The following is a 21,068-nucleotide window of genomic DNA, read 5'->3' as shown; positions in this document are numbered from 1 at the left end:
AAACAGAAGGCTTGAAAGAATTTGGACTCCAAAGCCAAGAAGTCCAGTAAACGTCACCTTTATAACATCCTCAGATATATCGACAGACATTTCATGGTGTGTGGCCTAAGCCACCCTGGATTCTTTCAAGCTCGATGTTATGCACTGCTGTTTCACTCCAGAGGCACAGCCACTTCACCTGTTTTCCTCAGCAGTCTGCTCATCTTCCTTTCCCTACCTATTTGATTTTTTTTTTTTAAATCTGTTAACCATTCAATGTTAGCTTAGATGTAAAGCTGGTATCTGTAGGATGATAGAAGCATGTCAAATCCTGTATACCCTAGCCCTATATCAGTTATGGTACAGGGCCAAAACCAACAACAACATCTTTAGTTAACTGGAGAAGGTGTTTTCAGTGTGGTGGATTTAATGCCGACATTTATTCTCGATGGGGGCTTTAGGTGCCACAAAGAATGGTGACTCGAGATCAACCAATTGTAAAGGATTTGTACTTTATTAAATGGAGTACATAGTGGGAACCAGCATGATGTTGTGGGTGGTGGGCATTTCTCATGGCATAGCATTTGAGAAAGGGCCAATGCCCGAAATGTAATGCTGGCTTTCACTATTTACTATCTACCCTACTCTGGGGGTAGGTTGTTAAGGTTAGCTGTGGGGGTAGGTGGTTAAGTTTAGCTGTGGGGGAGGTGGTGAAGGTTAGCTGTGGGGGTAGGTGGTTAAGGGTAGCTGTGGGTGTAGGTGGTTAAGCTTAGCTGTGGGGGAGGTGGTTATGGTTAGCTGTGGGGGTAGGGGTTTTGTAGGGGGATTGGTTAAAGAAAGCCATCAGTAGAGGGAGGGTTCAGTATGAGAATAGGGGTATTTCTAGCTAGTAAAGCTAAAAAAAAAAGTTTGGATTCACTGGTCGCCCTTTTATCCTCTGCATCCTTTTTGCATAGATGTATGGCGGACTACCCTGAACGAACTCAGGTGCTCCCACACCATATATGCTCTATCACGGTAGTCTGCAGGGTTGTGTTGTATTTATCTGCAGGAGTATAGGGGGCAGGGCCAGCACCATACTCAAAAGCCAAAATGAAGTCAATGGAAGCTAAGGATCACTAAGCGGGTTTGGCGTTAGGAGGAGATATACCAAAAGGCAAATCATTACTAGCCAGAAGCTATATACTGTGTTCCAAACACAAATCATTACTATCTAGAAACTCGGAAAACCATAAATAATTCAAAAAGTAAAAGCTGTGCATGTCTTATGAATGGAGTGTACATTGGCCTTACAGCTTTATAAATGTAAAGACGCAAAGATATCTGAGGCACACTGCAATTATGTTTTATGAAATGCACATCAAGAGCTACTCATGGATACTCAGTTCTATGTACCTCCGCTATAATCTGGCTGCAGATAGACTGTCATATTCTATTTTCAATGTCAGGTAAAGAGAGCTCTCAACACTCCACTCATCTGTAAAGACTCAACACAGCTCTTAATTAGTTATTTATGGACAAGCTAGATATTAGGAAATTAAAATATTTTTTTTTTATTTCAGGCATTTAAAGGAAAGGGTATTTAAAATCCAAATCAATCAAGTGAAATACCTCCTGTTTTAAGAAGTCAAATTTTTATTTTTGACTAACATTTTGGTAAGAGGGCTTTTTGGTCCTTTGTAGCCGCTTAAAGTGGACCCAAATTAAAAATACAAGATTTCAGAAATAAAATCTATTTTCTAAATTATAATAATAAATAGCAGCCTTTATTTAGCTGCATGATGACAAATATAAAATATTTTACATGTATTGGAGGAACCCCTCCCTTCCTTTCAAATTCCCGAGATTTTTCCGGCAAACTAGTGGAGTAGATGGTGTCCGGCAATGGAGGAATTTCTAATGGCTGCCCCCAGTATAACCCTAGCTATGAAAAGAGAAGGGGGAAAAAGCAGGCACTGAAATGATCATAGATTCGAAGGAGTGTTTATTTATCTTTGTATGTGTCAGAGTGGTGCAACTAAATATTTTTTATTAAAAAAAATGTTTAGTTTGGGTCCGCTTTAAGCACTCCTAGGAGTTAAGTTTGCTGGGTAATCTGTAACTCTTGATGTTTCAAGCCCTACTCCATAGAGCTACATTAATCCACGCCATGCACTGATGAGGATCAACCAATATGAACCAGTCTGTATGCATGTTGGATTAATGTGACTCTGTACAATTAACAAGCGGACACATCATTGCATTCCAGCGGTTATGGAGGTGTGGTTAGCTTACAGGAACAACAAAGAATAATTTGCATATTCAGTAGTGATGCTTTATGGGAGACATCATATGCTCACTCCAACCTGAATTATTTGTTATTTATTTATTTAAGTATTTATATAGCGCCGACATATTACGCAGCGCTGTACAGAGTATATTGTGCATGTATTATAGTCTAGGGCCAATTTAAGGAAAGCCAATTAACTTATTTGTATATTTTGGGGATGCGGGAGGAAACCAGAGTGCCCGAAGGAAACCCACGGTGCAGACAGCTCTGCCTGTATGTAATTCCTCAGTATGTGAAAGCCCAGCCAGCTCAGAGGAGGATTTATCCAGCTTGTAAAAGATAAGAGAGAAGAGAGAAGCTGCCCTAATCTAAATAATACACAGGCAGTGTGCAGAGAGGGGCCTGGAGGGGGGAGATAGATCACAGAACCACAACACTGAAGAACTTGGCAGCCTTCCAGACACAGGCCGACAAGTCTGACAAGAGAGAGATAAGTTGATTTATTACAGAGATGGTGATAGTAGAACGTGCTGCAGTAAGCCAGTAAGGCAAGCTTTTGTCTTGTGAAAAATTATCTACACCTTTAGTTATTTAAAGGATCCCTGCAAAAAATTCATGTTCATCAATCTACTGTTATATCCTGAAACCACAGTGTTTAATAAAACCACAAATCCTTTTTCTTACCCTTAGGAGTTTGTCATCTGTATCATTCAGCCATATGAAAATCCTGCTGGAAACTCTAGCTCAGAGTTCCCCAACCCTGTCCTCAGGGCCCACCAACAGTACATGTTTTGCAGAAAATGCACAGGTGAGGTAATTAGTGTCTAAGAAGAGCTGATTAACTACCTCAGTGGATTTCCACAAAACATGCTTGTTGGTGGGCCTTGAGGACATGGTTGGGGAACACTGCTCTAGCTCACGGGTGTCGAACGCCAGGCCTGGAGGGCCAGATCCATGGCAGTGTTTAGGATGGACTGAAATAATGGAGAAATGTGTTCTACCTAATGGACCAAACCTTTCCTGATTCAGACCCATTGAATAATTTGAGCTGTGTCAAAAATGTGTTAGGACCTCGGTCCTCGAAGGACCGGTTTGACGTCCCTGCTCTAGCTTGTTATGGACTTCCACCTGACCACTTCCCATCCCTTTTTAATGAAAGTTTTCACAGGGGGCCCCCATGATATATAGTTGCAACCCTGAGAGGGACATTACTGCATGATTATGCTAGGGATTAGATTGTTAGCTCCTCTGTAAGAAACTTAGTGAAGACTATGGACTCTGCAAAGTGCTGTGGAAGACGTCAGCACCATATAACACAAAATAATTAACCCGCATAAAAGTAAGAAGTTTGTAAACTTGCCTAAATGATACTGAGTAAAAATAGCCGAAACCCCAGGGAGCTTACAATTTATTGGAATGCCAAACTGTATTTTCTCTGTGTAATACATTCATAGCAATATTGCAGTTCAGCTTCAATTAAATTACTTGTTTTTTCCCTCTCTGTCTGATCTGTGGCTGATACAAGCTCCTTTGTCTTTTCTTTATGAATGTCTAGTTGCAGCTGAAGTGTCATCTGCTGTGTTCGGTGGTGAAAATCGTGTTTGAAAGGACACAGGGGACCCGCGTCTCTTACTATTAACATGATAACAATATTTCATAGATTCTCAGAGCAAAGATACTAATTAAATATATTTCAAGTTTCTAAGAAAGAAAGGGAATTAATCAGCACTTAAACTGTGCAGATGGAAGACACAGTAGCATCTCTTTATTTACTTGCTGTAAAAATAACCCAGCTGCTTGAATGAAAATGCAACAAAAAAGTGTGAAATCAACTGAATTTGAATTTGTTCTTACTCTTTTTGAACATCTGTTCCAAGTTGGTTTCAAATTTGATTAATTTCTCATAGACCTTGAGCATACATTCAGTGATTTAGCCCAGTGTAAGCAGATCTATTTTGGCTTATAGTGTGCACAAACAGGTGATGTGGATGTCATCTTTCTTGTTTTTTTTTTTTTTTTTTAACATTCTGACAATCTCTTAAGCTTTCGTCAGGTTGTTATTGCTGTTTCTATCACTGTTTTTTTTAATTTTGATCAGAGGCAAGTGACTTTGGTAAGGAAATGGGCAGGGATCAGCAAACTGTGACACACAATGCAAAGTAAAAACGTTTTCTTTTTTTAGTACAGAGTTGAAGTCCTCTTCCAGTGGCATAACTGAGGAGCTCTCACCCCAGTGCGAGTTTTACATGGGCCCCTAAGCACTCTATTGATATGGAGTCCCAAAACGTACTAAGTACAGTTGTAGTGTCAGAGAGGTGTAATAAGATTAAAGTTATTGGGAATCGAAATTCAAAAAAAAAAAAAAGCCAGATACTTACCTAAGGAGAGGGAAGACTCTGGGTCCTAATGTGCCTTCTCTCTCCTCTCCCAGTGCCCTCGGTGCAGCGATTGCTCCCGTGTTTGAATTCCCCATGCTGGGGACTTTGGAAGTCTTCGGGAGCCGAGTCCTCTCGCAGATAGGCAGCTCCATACTGCACACTAGCAAGTGTGTGAGAGAGGGCACTCGCGCATACTCAGTCTGGAGCAGGCCGTCTTCAGGAGCACTCAGGCTCCCGAAAAACTTCCAAAGCATCCCTTTGGCAGCGGAGACAGCAGCATTTGACCAAATTGGTTGAATGCTGCTACAGGGGATTCTGCACTGGAACGGGCACTGGGTTAGGAGAGGGAAGACTCAGGAGGACCCACAGCCTTCCCTCTCCTTAGGTAAGTATCTGGCTTTTTTCTTTTTTTTTTTTTTTGACTCTTGATTCCCTACGACTTTAAGGAAACAGTTTAAGGATTTCTACTATTCAATGCACATATAGTGGTGTGCATTACCAGCGTAGCACCAATGTAAAGTTAACAAGATGATGGAGGGTTCTTAATTGGTCCAGGGGCCCCCGGTGCGGTTGCAACCTCTGCGTCACCTACTGCTACACCACTTTCCTCTTCTTCTATTAATAATAATTATTTTTATTTGGGTCAGAAGGAGAAGGCGACTTCGCAAATGTCAACACAAATGCCTAGGTTCTCATAATTTAATCAGAACTTGAATAGCAAAGATTAAAGCGTAACAGGAGCAATACCAGTTGCCTGGCTATCCTGTTGATCCTCTGTCTCTAATACTTTCTGCCATTGACCCTGAACAAGCATGCAGCAGATAAGGTGTTTCTGACATTATCATCAGGTCTGACAAGATTACTGGTAGCTGTATGCTTGTTTTGGGTGTGATTCAGACACTACTGCAGCCAAATAGGTCTGCCAGGCAACTGGTATTGTTTAAAAGGAAATAAATATGGCAGCCTCCATACCTCTCGGTACAGTTGTCCTTTAACCACTTGAGGACCCACCCTTTACCCCCCCTTAACGACCAGCGCTGCTGTAGCTGATCTGTGCTGGGTGGGCTCTGCAGCCCCCAGCACAGATCAGCGTGCAGGCAGAGCGACCAGATCGCCCCCCCTTTTTTCCCCACTAGGGTGATGATGTGCTGGGGGGGTCTGATCGCTCCTGCCTGCGGGTGTTGCGGGGGGGGGGCACCTCAAAGCCCCCCTCCGCGGCGAAATCCTCCCCCTCCCTCTCCTACCTGGCCCCCCCTGGTAAGCCGGGCTGCACAGGACGCTATCCGTCCTGTGCAGCCAGTGACAGGCTGTCTCCGGTCACATGGCGGCGATCCCCGGTCGCTGATTGGCCGGGGATCGCCGATCTGCCTTACGGCGCTGCTGCTGCGCAGCAGCGCCGTACAAATGTAAACAAAGCGGATTATTTCCGCTTGTGTTTACATTTAGCCTGTGAGCCGCCATCGGCGGCCCGCAGGCTATTCACGGAGCCCCCCGCCGTGAATTGACAGGAAGCAGCCGCTCGCACGAGCGGCTGCTTCCTGTTTAATCAGCCTGCAGCTGGCGACGCAATACTGCGTCGCTGGTCCTGCAGCTGCCACTTTGCCGACGCGCGTTATGAGTGCGCGGTCGGCAAGTGGTTAAGATAGTAAAGAAGGCAGCCTCCATAACCCTCTCACTTCTAGGACGATCTTCTAGCCTTTTGTTTCCCTACTAGACTGCAGCATTTTGATACATGACCTTGAACAGCTTAGGCAATTTGCTATTATTGCAGGGAAGCTCACTTGCTTCTTAATTACAGAAAGCAATAAAGTTGTCTGGCTTTCGCCTACAATTGTAAAAGGCCTCTAGCATGGGGGGAATACAGGAATGGAGAGAAACTGTGCAGACAGTTAAACTCTAATGTGGGATTTCTTGCAGAGCTTTTATACATCATACAGCTCTTGCTCTTTTCCTAGTTCAGACTGTTTTATGAATGAGTTTGGTAAAGAGGAACTGTAGCGAAAATAACACAGTGAATAGAATTGCTTATTTCTTTACAATATTCATTTATAAATTATGTAGTCAGTGTTTGCCCCTTGGAATATCTTTCCTCACCCTCGTTAACATTCTGAAATTTATCACAGGCATCAATATCTTTAGTCCTGTCAGGGTAGACTCTGCGGAATGTTTGTTACTGAGAGTTCCAATGCCAGTGAAAATAATGCCTGGGAGGAGTATTCTGCATAGGTAAACAGCGTAAGCTAAGCGTCACTGGAAGGGTGGGGTTACATACCAATATACAGCAATATAAACATATAGGAAGTGTTTCTGATTTCAAAACCAGGAAAATTACAATAAAATGAGTAACCAGAAAAATGTATTTAGTTCTACCAATATTACTTATAATCGACTTTATTGAAAAACCAAACTCAGAAGACTCTTCAGTAGGCCAACAGATGTATGATAAAGTACTATTTATTATGATAAGTATTCTACATCGTCTAAGCCTATGAAGAGGGGAGGCTCTGTGTCCTATAGAGCCCTCCCTGTCCCCTCCTTGTACCCTTGTTCTAGTGCTGTCACACCCGTTAGAGCTATTTGATCAACTGGGCAAATACACCTCCTTAAGCCCTTGGAAGGCTTTGGGAGCCCAAGTGTGCACTTACTTATGCACAGTATGGAGCCGCCTATATTAGGGAGCGTTTGGGGACATAAGTGCTCTGGATGCCTTACCAGGGCTCTCGGAGGCAGCAAATTCAAACAGGGGTGACTGTGCTGAAACCATCTAGGGAGGAACAGGAAGGCTCTTTAGGAATCAGAGCCTTCTCTCTCCATAGGTATCTATGTGACTTGTTTCACTACTTTTTGGATTTAACATGACAAAATAATCGGATTGTCATGACACAGAAGGGAAAGCGAACTCTGCCTATTAGGCTTACACTCTTAGAGAGTGCCTCCTTCATTCTTATCCTTACACTCTTAGAGATGTGTTACCAAAGGATACAGATAGTAAGACAGATATCAGTGGGTAGAAATGATAAGTATTAGTTGTTAGTAAATGGTTATGGCTGAGAGGAAGTTGGGAAGGTGTTTTTGAAGAGAGAGGCATTGATAGATCATTTAAGCATGTTAAAGGTTAGGGAAAGTTTTATAGGATGTGGAAACTAATTCCAACTGAGTAAGGGGGCTTAAGAGATGTTTTGCACTTGTGTCTGGAAGGAGGTTTGGCATTAGGATATCAGTAGATTATTGAAGGAGTATGATAAACAGTTTGAGGAGAAGGCAAAGAATGGTCACTTGGATTTTATTATCAGGTAAACTGTAATAATGGCATAGAGAGACAAAAAAGTAAATAGTTCATAGAAATGCAGGCCATAATACTTTAAGATACTGTATATTCTATAAGACTACTTTTTAACCCTTGAAAATCTTCTGTAAAGTCAGGGGTCGTCTTATACGCCGGGTGTCATTGATGCCGGGTGATACGCCCTATCCTGTTACCGACTCTCAGATCTCGCTGCTGAGGACTGTAGTAAAGCGGCACAGGCGCACATGTGCGAGATCTGAGAGGCAGAGGAGGGGGTAAATAGGATACAAGGGTGGGCCAAACGGGTGAAAGAGGCATGTTTTATGGGCACAATGCAATCTATTCTTCCATACCACTCTGATAAACAGGGAGAGCTGAGCAATCCACTTAGGGAGAGGGAGAGTTGACCAATCCAACCAGTCAATCACCTATGTACTGTTATATACTGGGAACCACATACAGTACAGCACCAGTATCTGTTCATACATTGCACCAGTATATGATGTTTTATTTTTATTTGGTGTGTGCTAGAAGAGGGGTAGTCTTATACGGAGAGTATATCCCAAACGCTATATTTTAATTGGAAAAGTTGAGGGGTCGTCTTATACGCCCAGTCATCTTATACGCCGGAATATACGGAAGTTCAGTTTGGACCAAACCCCCTTAGCAGTCAGTTCAGCCTAATGATTCTGAGGGAAAGAGTGGGCTCATCCAAACAGCCTTGTATTGTTTCAGTTCTGCAAATTCAGGTCAAATCTCTATTCTTAAAGAGAACCTGAACTGAAAGTAAAAAGTCAAAATAACCATACACAGGTCATACGTACCTCCCGTGTAGTCTACTCCTCAATCTCTTTTTCCTCTCCTGCGTCCCATTTGTCCACTGTGATCAATGAAATTCTCTGTCCTCCATTTTAAAAATGGCCATTACCTCCTAACAGCTTCCTGGTCAGCAAACTGTTAAACTGTAATATCACCCACTTGAGCCATTGAGAAACATGGACATTACCTAGCACATTCAGTTGTAACTGACAGCTGCTGATATATACTGTAACTGACAGCAACTGGTATATTTCAGTTCTGGCAAAATATTATCAGAACTGGAAGAGAAAACATAAGAAGAAAATGGTGAGCTTCTGAGAGAAACGGACGGTGAGGTTAGTATATAATATTCATTTACAGCTTCGTCGTGTGTTTATTTAACATACTCGCTTCAGGTTCCCTTTAAGGCATTCAGGCCCTTTTTCACAGTGCAACGTTAAAGTCACACGTTAGAAAATGTTTTAACGCAGACTAACGCACAGCAATACTAAGTCTGTGCGACATTCACAGTGCACACGTTGCTTGTGTGTGTAGCGTTATTAGAAAGTGCTGCATGTGTGCGTTATACAGGTTATTAGCTGCGTTGGACTGTTTGCACATGCTCAGTAATGACTTGGAAGCATACTTTTTATTGTCTCTATGCTCTACTGTATGCGACGATAACGGGGCATTAAGTTGCGTTGCGACTGTTTTGGGGTGTTGCATTGTAATTTGCGTTGCGACTTTAACGTTGCTTCAAAACGCAACATCCTACTGTGAAAGAGGCCTCAAAGTAACTTTTGGCACCCTGCTTATTAAGCATTCAGGTGCTAAGGTTGCCTGCACAACATAATTACCGTATATACTCGCATACAAGCCGAATTTTTGACCCCCAAAAAGGGGTCAAAAGTTGGGGGGTCGGCTTGTATGCGAGTCTTTCCTGGTGGTTCCCCCCCCCCGTGGCCGCCGCCGCTGCTGCTGCTATTACCTGCTTAGGCAGCGGCTTCCTAATCCATGGTTTCCCTCTCATGTTGTGTATAAGTGATCACAGCAGCGCGCCCGGCTCTGCTGCTGTGAGGATGCAGGGGGCAGGAAAGAGCGCGGCTCCCTGTAGCGACGTTACCAGGGGAACCGCTCTTTCCTGCCCCCTGCATCGTCACAGCCGCAGCGCCGGTCGCGCTGCTGTGATCACTTATACACAACATGAGAGGGAAACCACGGATTAGGAAGCGGCTGCCTAAGCAGGTAATAGCAGCGGGGCCGCGGGGGGGAGCGGGGAGCAGGGGGAGCGCTATACTGGCCACTACCTACCTATACTGTCCACTATACTGGCCACTACCTACCTATACTGGGCACTATACTAGCTATACTGGGGCACTATACTAGCTATACTGTGTACTATACTAGCTATACTGGGCACTATACTAGCTATACTGGGAACTATACTAGCTATACTGGAACACTACCTACCAATACTGGGCACTATACTAGCTATACTGGGCACTATACTAGCTATACTGGAGCACAACCTACCAATACTGGCCACTATACTAGCTATACTGGGCATGATACTAGCTAAACTGGGCACTATATTAGCTATACTGAGGCACTACCTACCCATACTGGGCACTATACTAGCTATACTGGGACACACTGGGGGGACCCCCGGTTTATATGGGGGTCAATAATTTTTCCCTGTTTTTTCAGGTAAAAGTTGGGGGGTCGGCTTATATGCGGGTCGGCTTATATGTGGGTATATACGGTATTTGCATCTCATTGTCCAGCTCTACTCCTGATCTAAAGTTAAACTGAATGATGTGATACACAGGCAGAAAAATAATATCTACAGTATATAAGTGCTGCCCACTCTTTTACACATGTGCCCTCTTTACACCGTGTTCTCCCTTTGCTCATTCTAAACCTCTGCCATCAATTTTAAAGCAAGACATAACATCCGGATACGGATGAGGCATAAACTCTTCGCTAGCCATCTGCTAGGCATGTGACGTGTCAGACTGTACCATGGTGTGTCTAATGTACAATTTTCCATTTTCTGTTCAAGGCCAAACTGATAACATGCTCTGTTTATCAAATTCATGGTGAAAAATGTTATTTTTGGAAGGAAGAACCAGCTCCAGGCAAGCCTCATCTGATGTGTATTTTAGTGGAATTTTGTCATTTAGTTAAAATTATATCCAAGGCTCAAAGGGTAATATTATTTTTGTTACCTTTTTTTTTTGGGGGGGGGGGGGGGGGACAGAATCACGAGGCAAATGAGGCCACAGTGTGCAAATGTTAGAGCTAATAGTTGGCATTTCTTTAGGTTTTAATGTTTGTATTATAGACTCATTTTAGCTTGTTAAGTGGAAATGAGTGAAGATTATCTGCAAAGTGCAGCAGCCTATAGACCTGTTCAAAGTGTCGTTTAGTGTAGTTGAGATGATTGGCGTGTCTAGGTTGTGTCTACCACCATAAAATACATACATATAAATCTCAATTTTTTTCTATGTTGCTGTCAGGTTTTGGACTACTCTATCTCCTCATGGGGGATTCTCAATTATTTCTTTATTTACAAAAAGCACATACTTAACTCCAGTTCAACTGCAGTTTGCAAGTGAGGGAGGAAGTTGAGTGACATCTTTGTATTGATCATTTCCAGATAGTGCTTTTTTAAAGAATAACACTAATATTGAGAATCCCCCATGAGGGGATGGACTAGTCCAAAGCCTGACAGATTTGTCAGATTTTAACTACCTACTTCAGGTGGCAGCGACATTGGAAAAAAACGTAATTTATAGTGCATTTTACCCTGGGACAAAAGTACATTTTACATGTATGTATTTTAAATTTCATTTTTGTGTGTGCAACAGATGCCCTTTAATATACAGTTATATGTTGTTTTCATTTATGATGAGCACAGCACTCTCCTCGCATTCAAATTTCCACAAACTTGGAGTTAAGGCTGTCATAGCCTGAAGCAACTGGTAAATTAACTTGTGGCTAGAGGATTTAATTGGCTGGATGTTACCCCCTCTTGATTCAGTGGAAATTGTTTGCTAATGACTAATATTGAGTGGGTAAGTGTATAATCTTTCTTACCTGTGTTGCCTCCTATAACCATAGTATGTGTACAAAATCTCTGTCCATTTAATCACTGCCCATTGTGCAGTATGGTCAAGTCCTCCCTGCCACCAGTTGTAGCAGAAGTACATGATTGTTAGTCCTAAGCAATTTATGAGCACCGCGCACGCACCTGAACTCATCACCCTGAGCATTAAGTGAGGGACTAACCAGGGTATATTACACTGGTGTCCGATCCTCCAATCCCCTCCCACCCTCCATGCTGCAGAGGTTGCAAGGGTCAGCCTGTGAGTGCTCAGACCATACGCAGCACACTACATCATATTGGTCGGCAGAAAGCCTCTTCTAAAAATGATGAGCAAGAAATTCTACAACCAGTTTGGTAAAGACAAGCAGACTCAGGGCATGGGTTACTGGAACCATGTCCTGTGGTCTAATGAGACCAAGATAGGCTTATTTGGTTCAGATGGTGTCAAGTGTGTGGCTACAACACTTTGGCCACAATTTAGAAATTCTTCACTTAGTGGTGTACTCACTTTTGCTCTGCCTAAGGAGGTCATGCAGAGCGGGGCAGCAGGGAGCGGTTATAGTTACCTGTTATATTGTATCCAAGTGTCATGTCTTCCGTGTTGTCCCATGAAAAGAGATAATAGAATAATTACAAGTATGTGAGCGGTAAACTCACTTTTGTGATATACTGTTTATGACATCCTGAGTCTGTGTATACATAGCCGGCCTTTGACCTGAGCGACCGGAGCTTCTTAGGGGGCGCCTATAGCTGGTTGCCCATGCTGAGGGCACCTACACCTGATTTCCTATACTGGGGGCACCTATAGCTGGCTACCTTTATTGAGTGCACCAACACCTGGCTACCTATACTAGAGGCACCTACGCCTGGCTACCTGTGGGGGGGATGGAGAGTCCTTCATCTGACTTCCTATACTGGGGGCACCTATGCTTGGCAACCTATATTAAGGGCACCTAAACATAAGATCCTATACTGGGGGCACCTGTACCTGGCTACCTACCTATACTGAGTCTGAGGGCATTATTTTTTGGGGGGGCACACTGTGGCTATAACGCGTGGTGCAAATTGTCAGTGCTGTGCTATCATTCCAAATTGGGGGGGGGGGGGCTAACTATCCCACTGGTTGTTTTTATTAATATTCCTGAAAGGTTCTAGCCTTCATTTTTAAGTGTATTCAGGATAATGCACTCTTTCCATCCATTTGTGGTTATTAATAGTATTTTCTCTATTGTACATATGTGACGTGTCACGAAGATCTGAGCATTTGTGTCACAATGTCGAAAAGGTTGGGAACCACTGTCCTAGGAGATATCTCAGGAGAAAAGGTGACTTGCATATGGGCCTGTGTGTGTGTGTGCGTGCGTGCGTTTCGTGTGTGCGCGCGCATGCGGGAAGAGGATGAAAGGGGGAGGGGGCACAAAAATCAGGTTTCGCTCAGGGCGCTGTGAAACCTAAGGCCGGCCCTGTGTGTATAAATGGGAAATTAAACAAAGCATTTATTCTGTGGCCCAATAGCTCATTAAATGCACGAGGAACATCACTAAGATGAGGGAGGAAGGGAGAGAAAATCATTCCAACAGGGACAAAAGCAGATAGAAAAATCGAATAGCCTTTTAATCACATACATGTAAAAAGGTCTCCCAGAAAGTGTGGGTGCCCAGAAAGACAGTAGTAAAATATCTGTAAATTTACATATATTCTACTCTTGCAGTGCTAATGGTAACAGTAAAATACCGGTAATAGATACCAATATTTCGCTACAGCTAAACCTAACCCTATTCTCATACAAAACCCTCTCTCCACCCATACTTAACCTTAACCATCCTCTTTCAATGCCTAACCATATCCACCCACTCCTAACCTTAACTAACCTCCCACACGCCTAAACATAACCCTCCCCCACACGCCTAACCATAACCATCCTTTCTCAATGCCCACCCATAACCATCCTCCCATGCCTAACCTTAACCAACCCCCACGCTTCACCTTAACCCTCCCCCACATGCTTAACCATAACAATCCTCCCAATCCTAACCTTAACCCTCCCCCACACGCGTAACCTTATCCACGCACCCTATTGCCAATCTACAGAAAAATGCAAATGTTTGGGTGCTGCCATAGGCGCCCATATAAATATTAGCAATGGGGGAGGGATTTGGGCGCCCAAATATAACCGCTAGCTGGTGCCCAAATTTCCTGTCCCCTTTCAAACTCCTTCCAAGGTGGAAAATGATACCTTTTCATGGGACAACACGGAGGATATAACACGTTAACAGAATGTAGTCAGTGTGCAGCTCGTGTACGATGTACATTTGTTGACCCGTCAAAATAAGTGAAGATTTTTTTGTGATCTGTAAATGAAAAGAAAAAGGAAAACTCATTTATGTCTTCTGTTTTTGACCTGAATGTTTACTTCAGTTGCAGGAGGTGAGTAAAGAAGCACTGCAAGATACGTTTGTGCTAATCTCTCCTTTAGTCTGCATTGCTGAAAACTACCAAGTTTGTGTTTAGGATAGATTTCCTGATTATGTGCGGGTGTAAAGTATATTGTAACATTGATGTCTGTTCAGGCTTGCAGCATTCATCGTTTGTAAGCAATTCATTGCCTCTGGTCTGGATCTATTGCTGGGGAAGGAATACATGTATAAGATCTCCTTAGCTTGTGGATAAAAGCAAATATGTTTTTGTTTTGTTTTTTGTTTAAAGAACTAATAATGCTCTGCTGCTGGTTTATTGAACTGAACTTCTCTGCAACAGAATTAGATGTAATCCCTGAAAATGATCCAAACTTGTAACATGGCACAGTTACATTTTTCTTTTTTAAGTAATGATACAAAAGGTATAAATATCACCTTCCGTACATAAATATCACTGTGCCAGCCTGGTTTTCAGAACACTTAATTAATAAAGAGGAACTCTGGGAAGATGTAAAAAAAAGATATCACGTACCAATGTACAGACATTAAGTTAACAATAGACACTTTCACAGCTGAGCACAAACAAGTTTAATGTTTGTGCATACTGTAATATAGGAAAATGTTACTCTTGCTGTAATCACATGACGCGCATCTATGCAAAAAGTGCACCAAGGAAAAAAAGGTGCCCTCAGTTTGAGGGTCTGCGAGTAGCAAGACTAGATATGCAAATGAAAGTTTCTCTCTAGTCTGACCTAATCGACTATAGTGTAACTCTCAAAACTCTTGACTGACAGAGAAAAACTTCTAAATGCACAGAATAGATTAAAAAAGGTAAATAGTTCAAGAATTGTAGCTCTGGAACACTTAAAACTGTGTCATTCAGCTGAGACAATAAAAAAACATTAAGCCTACTTTTTAGCTTTTAAACTTAAAATAAAACTGTGTTTCTAAAAAAAAGTCATATTTAGGGGTAGAAGGATAGATACAATTATTTATCTCATCAGTTTATTTTCAGTTCACCATTGCTTTGAGAAAAAATAAAAACACCAACCTAAACTAAGGCTTTAAAGATTTGGAATTATTTCTTTACCTTAGACATTGTGTATGTTCCTAGATTTTACATGCTGTGTTTAAAGTTTTGCTTAGAAATGTTATTGTGACATCATGGATTGCATTAGGAAGCTATTTAAATCCGTAATCATTGTTCAGAAATAGCACAAACTTGTAGAAGACTTAATGGATGTTCTGGCTCAGAGCTCACAGTAAATGGATGTTTGCGTGACAGGAGGTAAACTGAGCAGATGTGTATGGAATGATCTGCTGTATATTTGTAGAGTGTGGAAGGCACAAGACGAACATATTATTCATGTATGGACAAATACATGCCACGTTTATGATACCTTCAACACTGCCCCAAAATATGTCCTAGTGCTGTTTAATCCGTCACTGGAGTTCATCATAGTTATTAAAATTGGCAAAGTATATGGATAGGATATTCCATTGAGGTTGTAGGCCAGAATTTGTCATGCAATTCGTACGTCATGCTCATTACCTCTACGTTTCGAAATTACAATTAAACAATATCTCCACTCTTCTCTCCCCCCAAACAATCTGACATATTATACTGCTGTAGCTGAAGTTGCCAAGATTTTTGTCCTCATATGCTTCATAGTGATCATTGGGAAAGCTGCCTAGCATGGCTCATCTGAGATAAAAAATGATTACTCAGACTACTGTGCATGCATGCAAAAATCCCTTCAGTTGTGTGCGTCCATTTACCCTGTGGAATAAATGAGCCACTGCCTTAAGGCATCCAAGTGGTAGGGTGCAAAGGGAAAATGCTGTTCCTGTCTCGTGCAGACGTATGACTCAATAAGCCAGAGTGAGAGGAGAATTCTGGGGATCTTCAACACCAAGCTGTTTACTGTCACTGGGCTTCCTAATAAGAGTAGAGCAGGTTCAGACTGAAATTAAATTAATGTGGCATTCAGTTACAAAATTACTTGTATAATAATGGCATATATTATGTTCATTTTTATACTAAGATGAAGTAAACCTTTAAATGTTCAACAAATAAGTCATATAAATAAAAGTTGAACAGAACTAAACTTGCTTTATCTAAATAAAAGCATTAAGACAATGTAACAAACAGTATGACTGTCAGGGAACTATTTTATACATGTTAAAAACTGAACTCTAGTATCTAACCTGTGCCATCAGAACCCACAAAACTCTGGTCTCATTAAGTCATGTAAATCGTATTTATGGAAATATTTTTAAAAATTGCTTTATTTAAACAAAAGCTTTGGCGCATTATGACAAACAGTATGGATAATGGAGAAATCTTACACAATTCTTACAAAATTTCCAATTTTCGATTTTACTTGATTAGCCACACCCAGGCTATGCATATACATAGGTTAGGATTTAGTTAGTGTTAGGTCCCCTCCCATGGAGGATTGACTTCTTCGCAGTGGGAGGGACGAGTACTTAATAGGTTGCATGCAAGCTGTTACGGAAACCAACATCCTCCAGTGGTAGACAGGTCATGTGTATGCTAGGTGTGTATTTTATCCCAGAAGTGTGGCTTGCACTCTTTTGCAGGTAGGCACTTGTCTGTTTTTAAGTAGCGCTGTTCATTTCCTTGCCATGTACTAATTTAATTCGTTTTTGGTCAGCTGCTCCCACTTAACAGCTTTGCTTTTGGTGTATATGCAGAGCTTCTGTTTGGGTTCAAGGTGCGTTTGCAGTTTCTGGGGGGGTTCATCGCACCTCTGATTCGAGGCCATTCGGATGCGGCCTGGTGATGCGCTGATCCACCTTTTGCGCAATTTTTAACTTTAGGTTTGCCTGAGGTAAAATGCTTCCTGAATACTACATGCCTTATCACCATGGTAACAACTCTAGAAACGTTATTAAAGACAGGAGATAAGCTTAGTGAATTGAGGCCATTATGTGCCTCTGAAAGAACTGCTGGAAAACATAGAAGCCCACCTTCCTGATACAAATAAATTGCCCAGTTTTTATATGCGTGGTAGTAGAATTTTTTTTATTTAAATGTTATTCAGAAAGGTGTGAATCCAAGGTGGGCATGAGTGAGCTTTTTTTCATCCATAGCACTGTTGAAAATGTTAGCCACAACAGAATAGCAGAATGCAATCAACAGCATCCTATTGCATGCATCTATTAACCATAAATACAGAACATTTTGATTCTCTAATGAAAAGAAAAATAATCAATGGTCTTAAATATTTTTTATAATTAATCTAACTTGGGTACAAAATCACATACTTGCCTACCTAAGTAGAGGAGAGTCCCTGAATCCTAATGAGGCTTCCCTCGCTGTCCTCTGGTCCCTGTCACAGAGGGTGGGCCCTCCAAATATTACCGAGAAAGGCTTGTCTGTAATCTGGGGATGCACTTCTCTTCAAGCACAAGCGTGGCCATACTGCACATGGGGAAGTAAGGCCCGTGCCTGCCTAGTAAGCCATAGCTGCTCATGCATAAGCAGCTCTGTGCTACTGTGTACAAATGGCCATGCTTGCTCGGCTGCAGCTTACTGCACTAGTACTAGGAGAGGAGTGCCATCCCGAATGGTTGTAGTGTCCACGTGTGACAACAAAGGAGCAGAGGACATTTCAATCCAGAGGCTTCCCCTTTTTGTTTTTTGTTTTTTATACATTTTGGCCGCGGGTTCTCTTTAAATAAATCAGTGTAGCAAGACCTGTAGCTGTTTTCAGTATGATGCCTAGATTTTTGCTTTATTGGGCTTCACTTTAACACATTATGGCTGGTGCAGAAGTAGGGAAGAAACTTTATTTAGAAGCATAATTCTAATTTCAAATGATTATGAAGAGCTATTGCTTACTGGGAAAATGCTGAGAGTTTGGAGATTGCTAAGGTGTGTGCAATTAGGAGAAAAAAAAGACATTTTGCAGAAGCCTTTGTGGCTGATTTATCAAGAGACGTAAAAAGGAACAGGAGCAATGAAACCGCTCCTCAGAGCAACCAGGCAGAATACTTGCTTCATCTAATAGCTGAAGAATGATGGGTTGCTCAGGGCAGTTGGTTCACTTCTCCTCTGTGCTTGTCTTTATAACTCAGCCCATATTTGTGTTCTTTCTTTTAAAATAATCATTATCTCAGGTCAGAGGATAATCCTATGTGATATTTCTTTAGTAAATTTGAAATATCAGATTAGGATTACACATAATGGCGCACATCATATTTTCTGCTGTGCCGGCTTAGAATTCGTTATTATAGTTTTAATGGCAATGTATCTATTTAGTTGCTTTTTATGTTCTGTCTTTTTACATTTTGAATATCATAAGACATGTTAACATGTTTCCATACATCAATGTAACAGCTTCTATTTGCATTCTTTACAGATGCAGCAACTGTTCCATGAAAATTATGAACACAACAGAAAAGGATACATCCAAGATCTGCACAACAGCAAAATTCACACCGCTATAACGCTGCACCCTAATAAAAGACCAGCGTACCAGTACCGTCTGCATAATTACATTCTGAGCCGCAAGATTTCCGAATTACGCTTTCACACCATCCAGCTTCACAGGGAAAGTGTTGTGATGAGCAAGCTCAGTAACACAGAGATAAGCAAGTTAGACCAGCAGCTTGGTATGATGCCATCTTTCAATAGATTTCAGCCACGCGAAAGGAGCGAAGTAATTGAATGGGAGTTTCTCACAGGAAAACATATTTATTCAATGTCTGCAAATGCTCCGCCATGCCAGAGTCTAAATAACCTTCTCAAGGTGTCTTTGGATGACACGGTGATGCAAGTAATGGAAATGATCAATGAGAACTCTAAATCAAGAGGAAGGTTAATCGATTTCAAAGAAATCCAGTATGGGTACCGCAGGATCCATCCTATGTATGGAGTGGAATATATATTAGATTTGCTGCTGCTATACAAAAGACATAAAGGGAGAAAGTTAACAGTGCCAGTAAGACGGCACGCTTACCTGCAACAATCATTTAGCAAGCCATTTTTCAAAGAGGAAGAAGAGCTGGACGTACAAAGCTTCCTCCAGAGCGTTAATAGTGATACTCAATCCTTTTCTTTTTTTTCCAATTCCTTAAAAATGTTTTCAGCCCTTCACGTGACCAAGGAAATGAAAGAAAACAGCAGCAAGAAAATACATTTCCTTGTTCCCCTCACTGGGAGATATGATATCTTCACACGCTTTATGGAAAACTATGAGAAAGTTTGCCTGATTCCAAAGCAGAATGCAAAGCTGGTAATTATTTTATTCAACTCCGAGAAAGAATCAGACTCCAGTAAGCACATGGAACTCCTGGCAGAATACCAAAATAAATACCCACAAGCAGATATGTCCATCATGAATATGTCAGGGCCATTCTCCAGAGGGTTGAGCCTCGATAAGGGATCAGCTCAGTTTGACAATGACACATTACTGCTCTTTTGTGATGTAGACTTAATCTTCACAGCAGACTTCTTACAGAGATGCCGGGATAACACCATACAAGGATACCAAGTCTATTACCCAATTGTATTTAGTCAGTATGATCCAAAAGTTGTCTATGGGGGGAATCCTCCCACCGACAGTAACTTTGTGTTTACCAAGAAAACTGGATTCTGGAGGGACTATGGATTTGGGATTACTTGTATTTATAAAAGTGATCTATTGCAAGTTGGTGGGTTTGACACCTCAATTCAAGGTTGGGGATTAGAAGATGTGGACCTTTTCACTAAAGTACTGTCTTCAGGGTTGAAGGCCTTTCGGAGTCAAGAAACGGGGGTAGTTCATGTGTTTCATCCTGTTCAATGTGACCCTAATTTAAATCCTAAACAGTATAAAATGTGCTTGGGTTCTAAAGCGAGTACATTTGCATCTGCTGCTCAGCTAGCAGAAATCTGGTTAGAGAAACATTTAGGTTTTGGTTATAACCGAACTCACTCCTGACATGTCAACTGCGATGTAAGGGGGAGTGTACCTCAGATTAAGACATAATGTTCTTAGAACTCCTCTATGTCTTCCAAAGGATATCCGCTTTTATCGCAGGCAAACAAACTCTACTGAAGTCCAGTATTTTAAAATCTCTACTGAAGATACGTTTACTATTTCCCATGTGTGTGTTTTGGATATGAGCTATGAGATCTATGGTCTAAAGGAGCACACTGGTTAAGACCATAGAAGTCTATTCCAGAAGATAATTCTTAATGGGGAATGGAATGCAATATGACTTATTGTATTTGTTAATGTGACCCAAATATTTGCTGGCAAAGGTACCACAAAAGTGCATTATGTTTCCCTTTGGGAAAAGACTTGAGTTTTATAATTTATAAACAAAGGACTTAAATATATAGACACTACTTTTGTTCATCTTTAGAATTTTTAAAATTAAAAGATAATTATGATTGTATCTTTATTTTTTAAAATTACATTGACTAGAGTCTTTTCATGAACTTTTGGTACTGGCTACCAAAGTCCAAAATGTCTTACTATGCGTCCATTTCTGAATGTTTTGCTTCTAATGTAAACTGACTGTGTTCACCAGGGAATATGGTTGTAACTTATATCAACTTTCAAGCATTCTAAAATCCATTTGAATTTTTCTGGCAAGAGGACAACTTAATTGAACACTTTTATTCAATAAGGCTATAATGTAATTTGCTTTCTTAAATATGCAAAATGGGCTTTTTTGAAAGTAATTTCGACCACCCGTGAATACTGAATACTGAATAATTTCCCTTGTGTTGTCCGAATTAGTAGGACATGATAATGGATGCTTAAAGGTACAGTGCTGCTTACATTGTCTGAACAATAGCTATACTATCCAGAGA

The 21,068-nt window shown here is 41.5% G+C and overlaps 1 protein-coding gene and 1 long non-coding RNA gene across 3 annotated transcripts in view; one reads left to right on the top strand and one right to left on the bottom strand.

Annotated features, from left to right (window-relative positions):
* The window catches only part of CHSY3 (chondroitin sulfate synthase 3), a 480,130-nt gene extending 459,601 nt beyond the window's left edge, over positions 1 to 20,529 (top strand). Inside the window, exon 3 of the mRNA XM_068246633.1 lies at positions 18,625 to 20,529. Within this exon, the coding sequence (XP_068102734.1) occupies positions 18,625 to 20,187 (1,563 nt within the window). The 3' untranslated portion in view covers positions 20,188 to 20,529. The remainder of the gene's footprint in view (positions 1 to 18,624) is intronic.
* The window catches only part of LOC137525515 (uncharacterized), a 37,952-nt gene that overhangs the window by 10,619 nt on the left and 6,265 nt on the right, over positions 1 to 21,068 (bottom strand). The gene's annotated exons all lie outside the window — the stretch shown is intronic.

Source organism: Hyperolius riggenbachi, chromosome 1 (assembly GCF_040937935.1).
Source record: "Hyperolius riggenbachi isolate aHypRig1 chromosome 1, aHypRig1.pri, whole genome shotgun sequence".
NCBI lineage: Eukaryota > Metazoa > Chordata > Amphibia > Anura > Hyperoliidae > Hyperolius > Hyperolius riggenbachi.
This window is presented reverse-complemented; position numbering and strand designations above follow the sequence as displayed.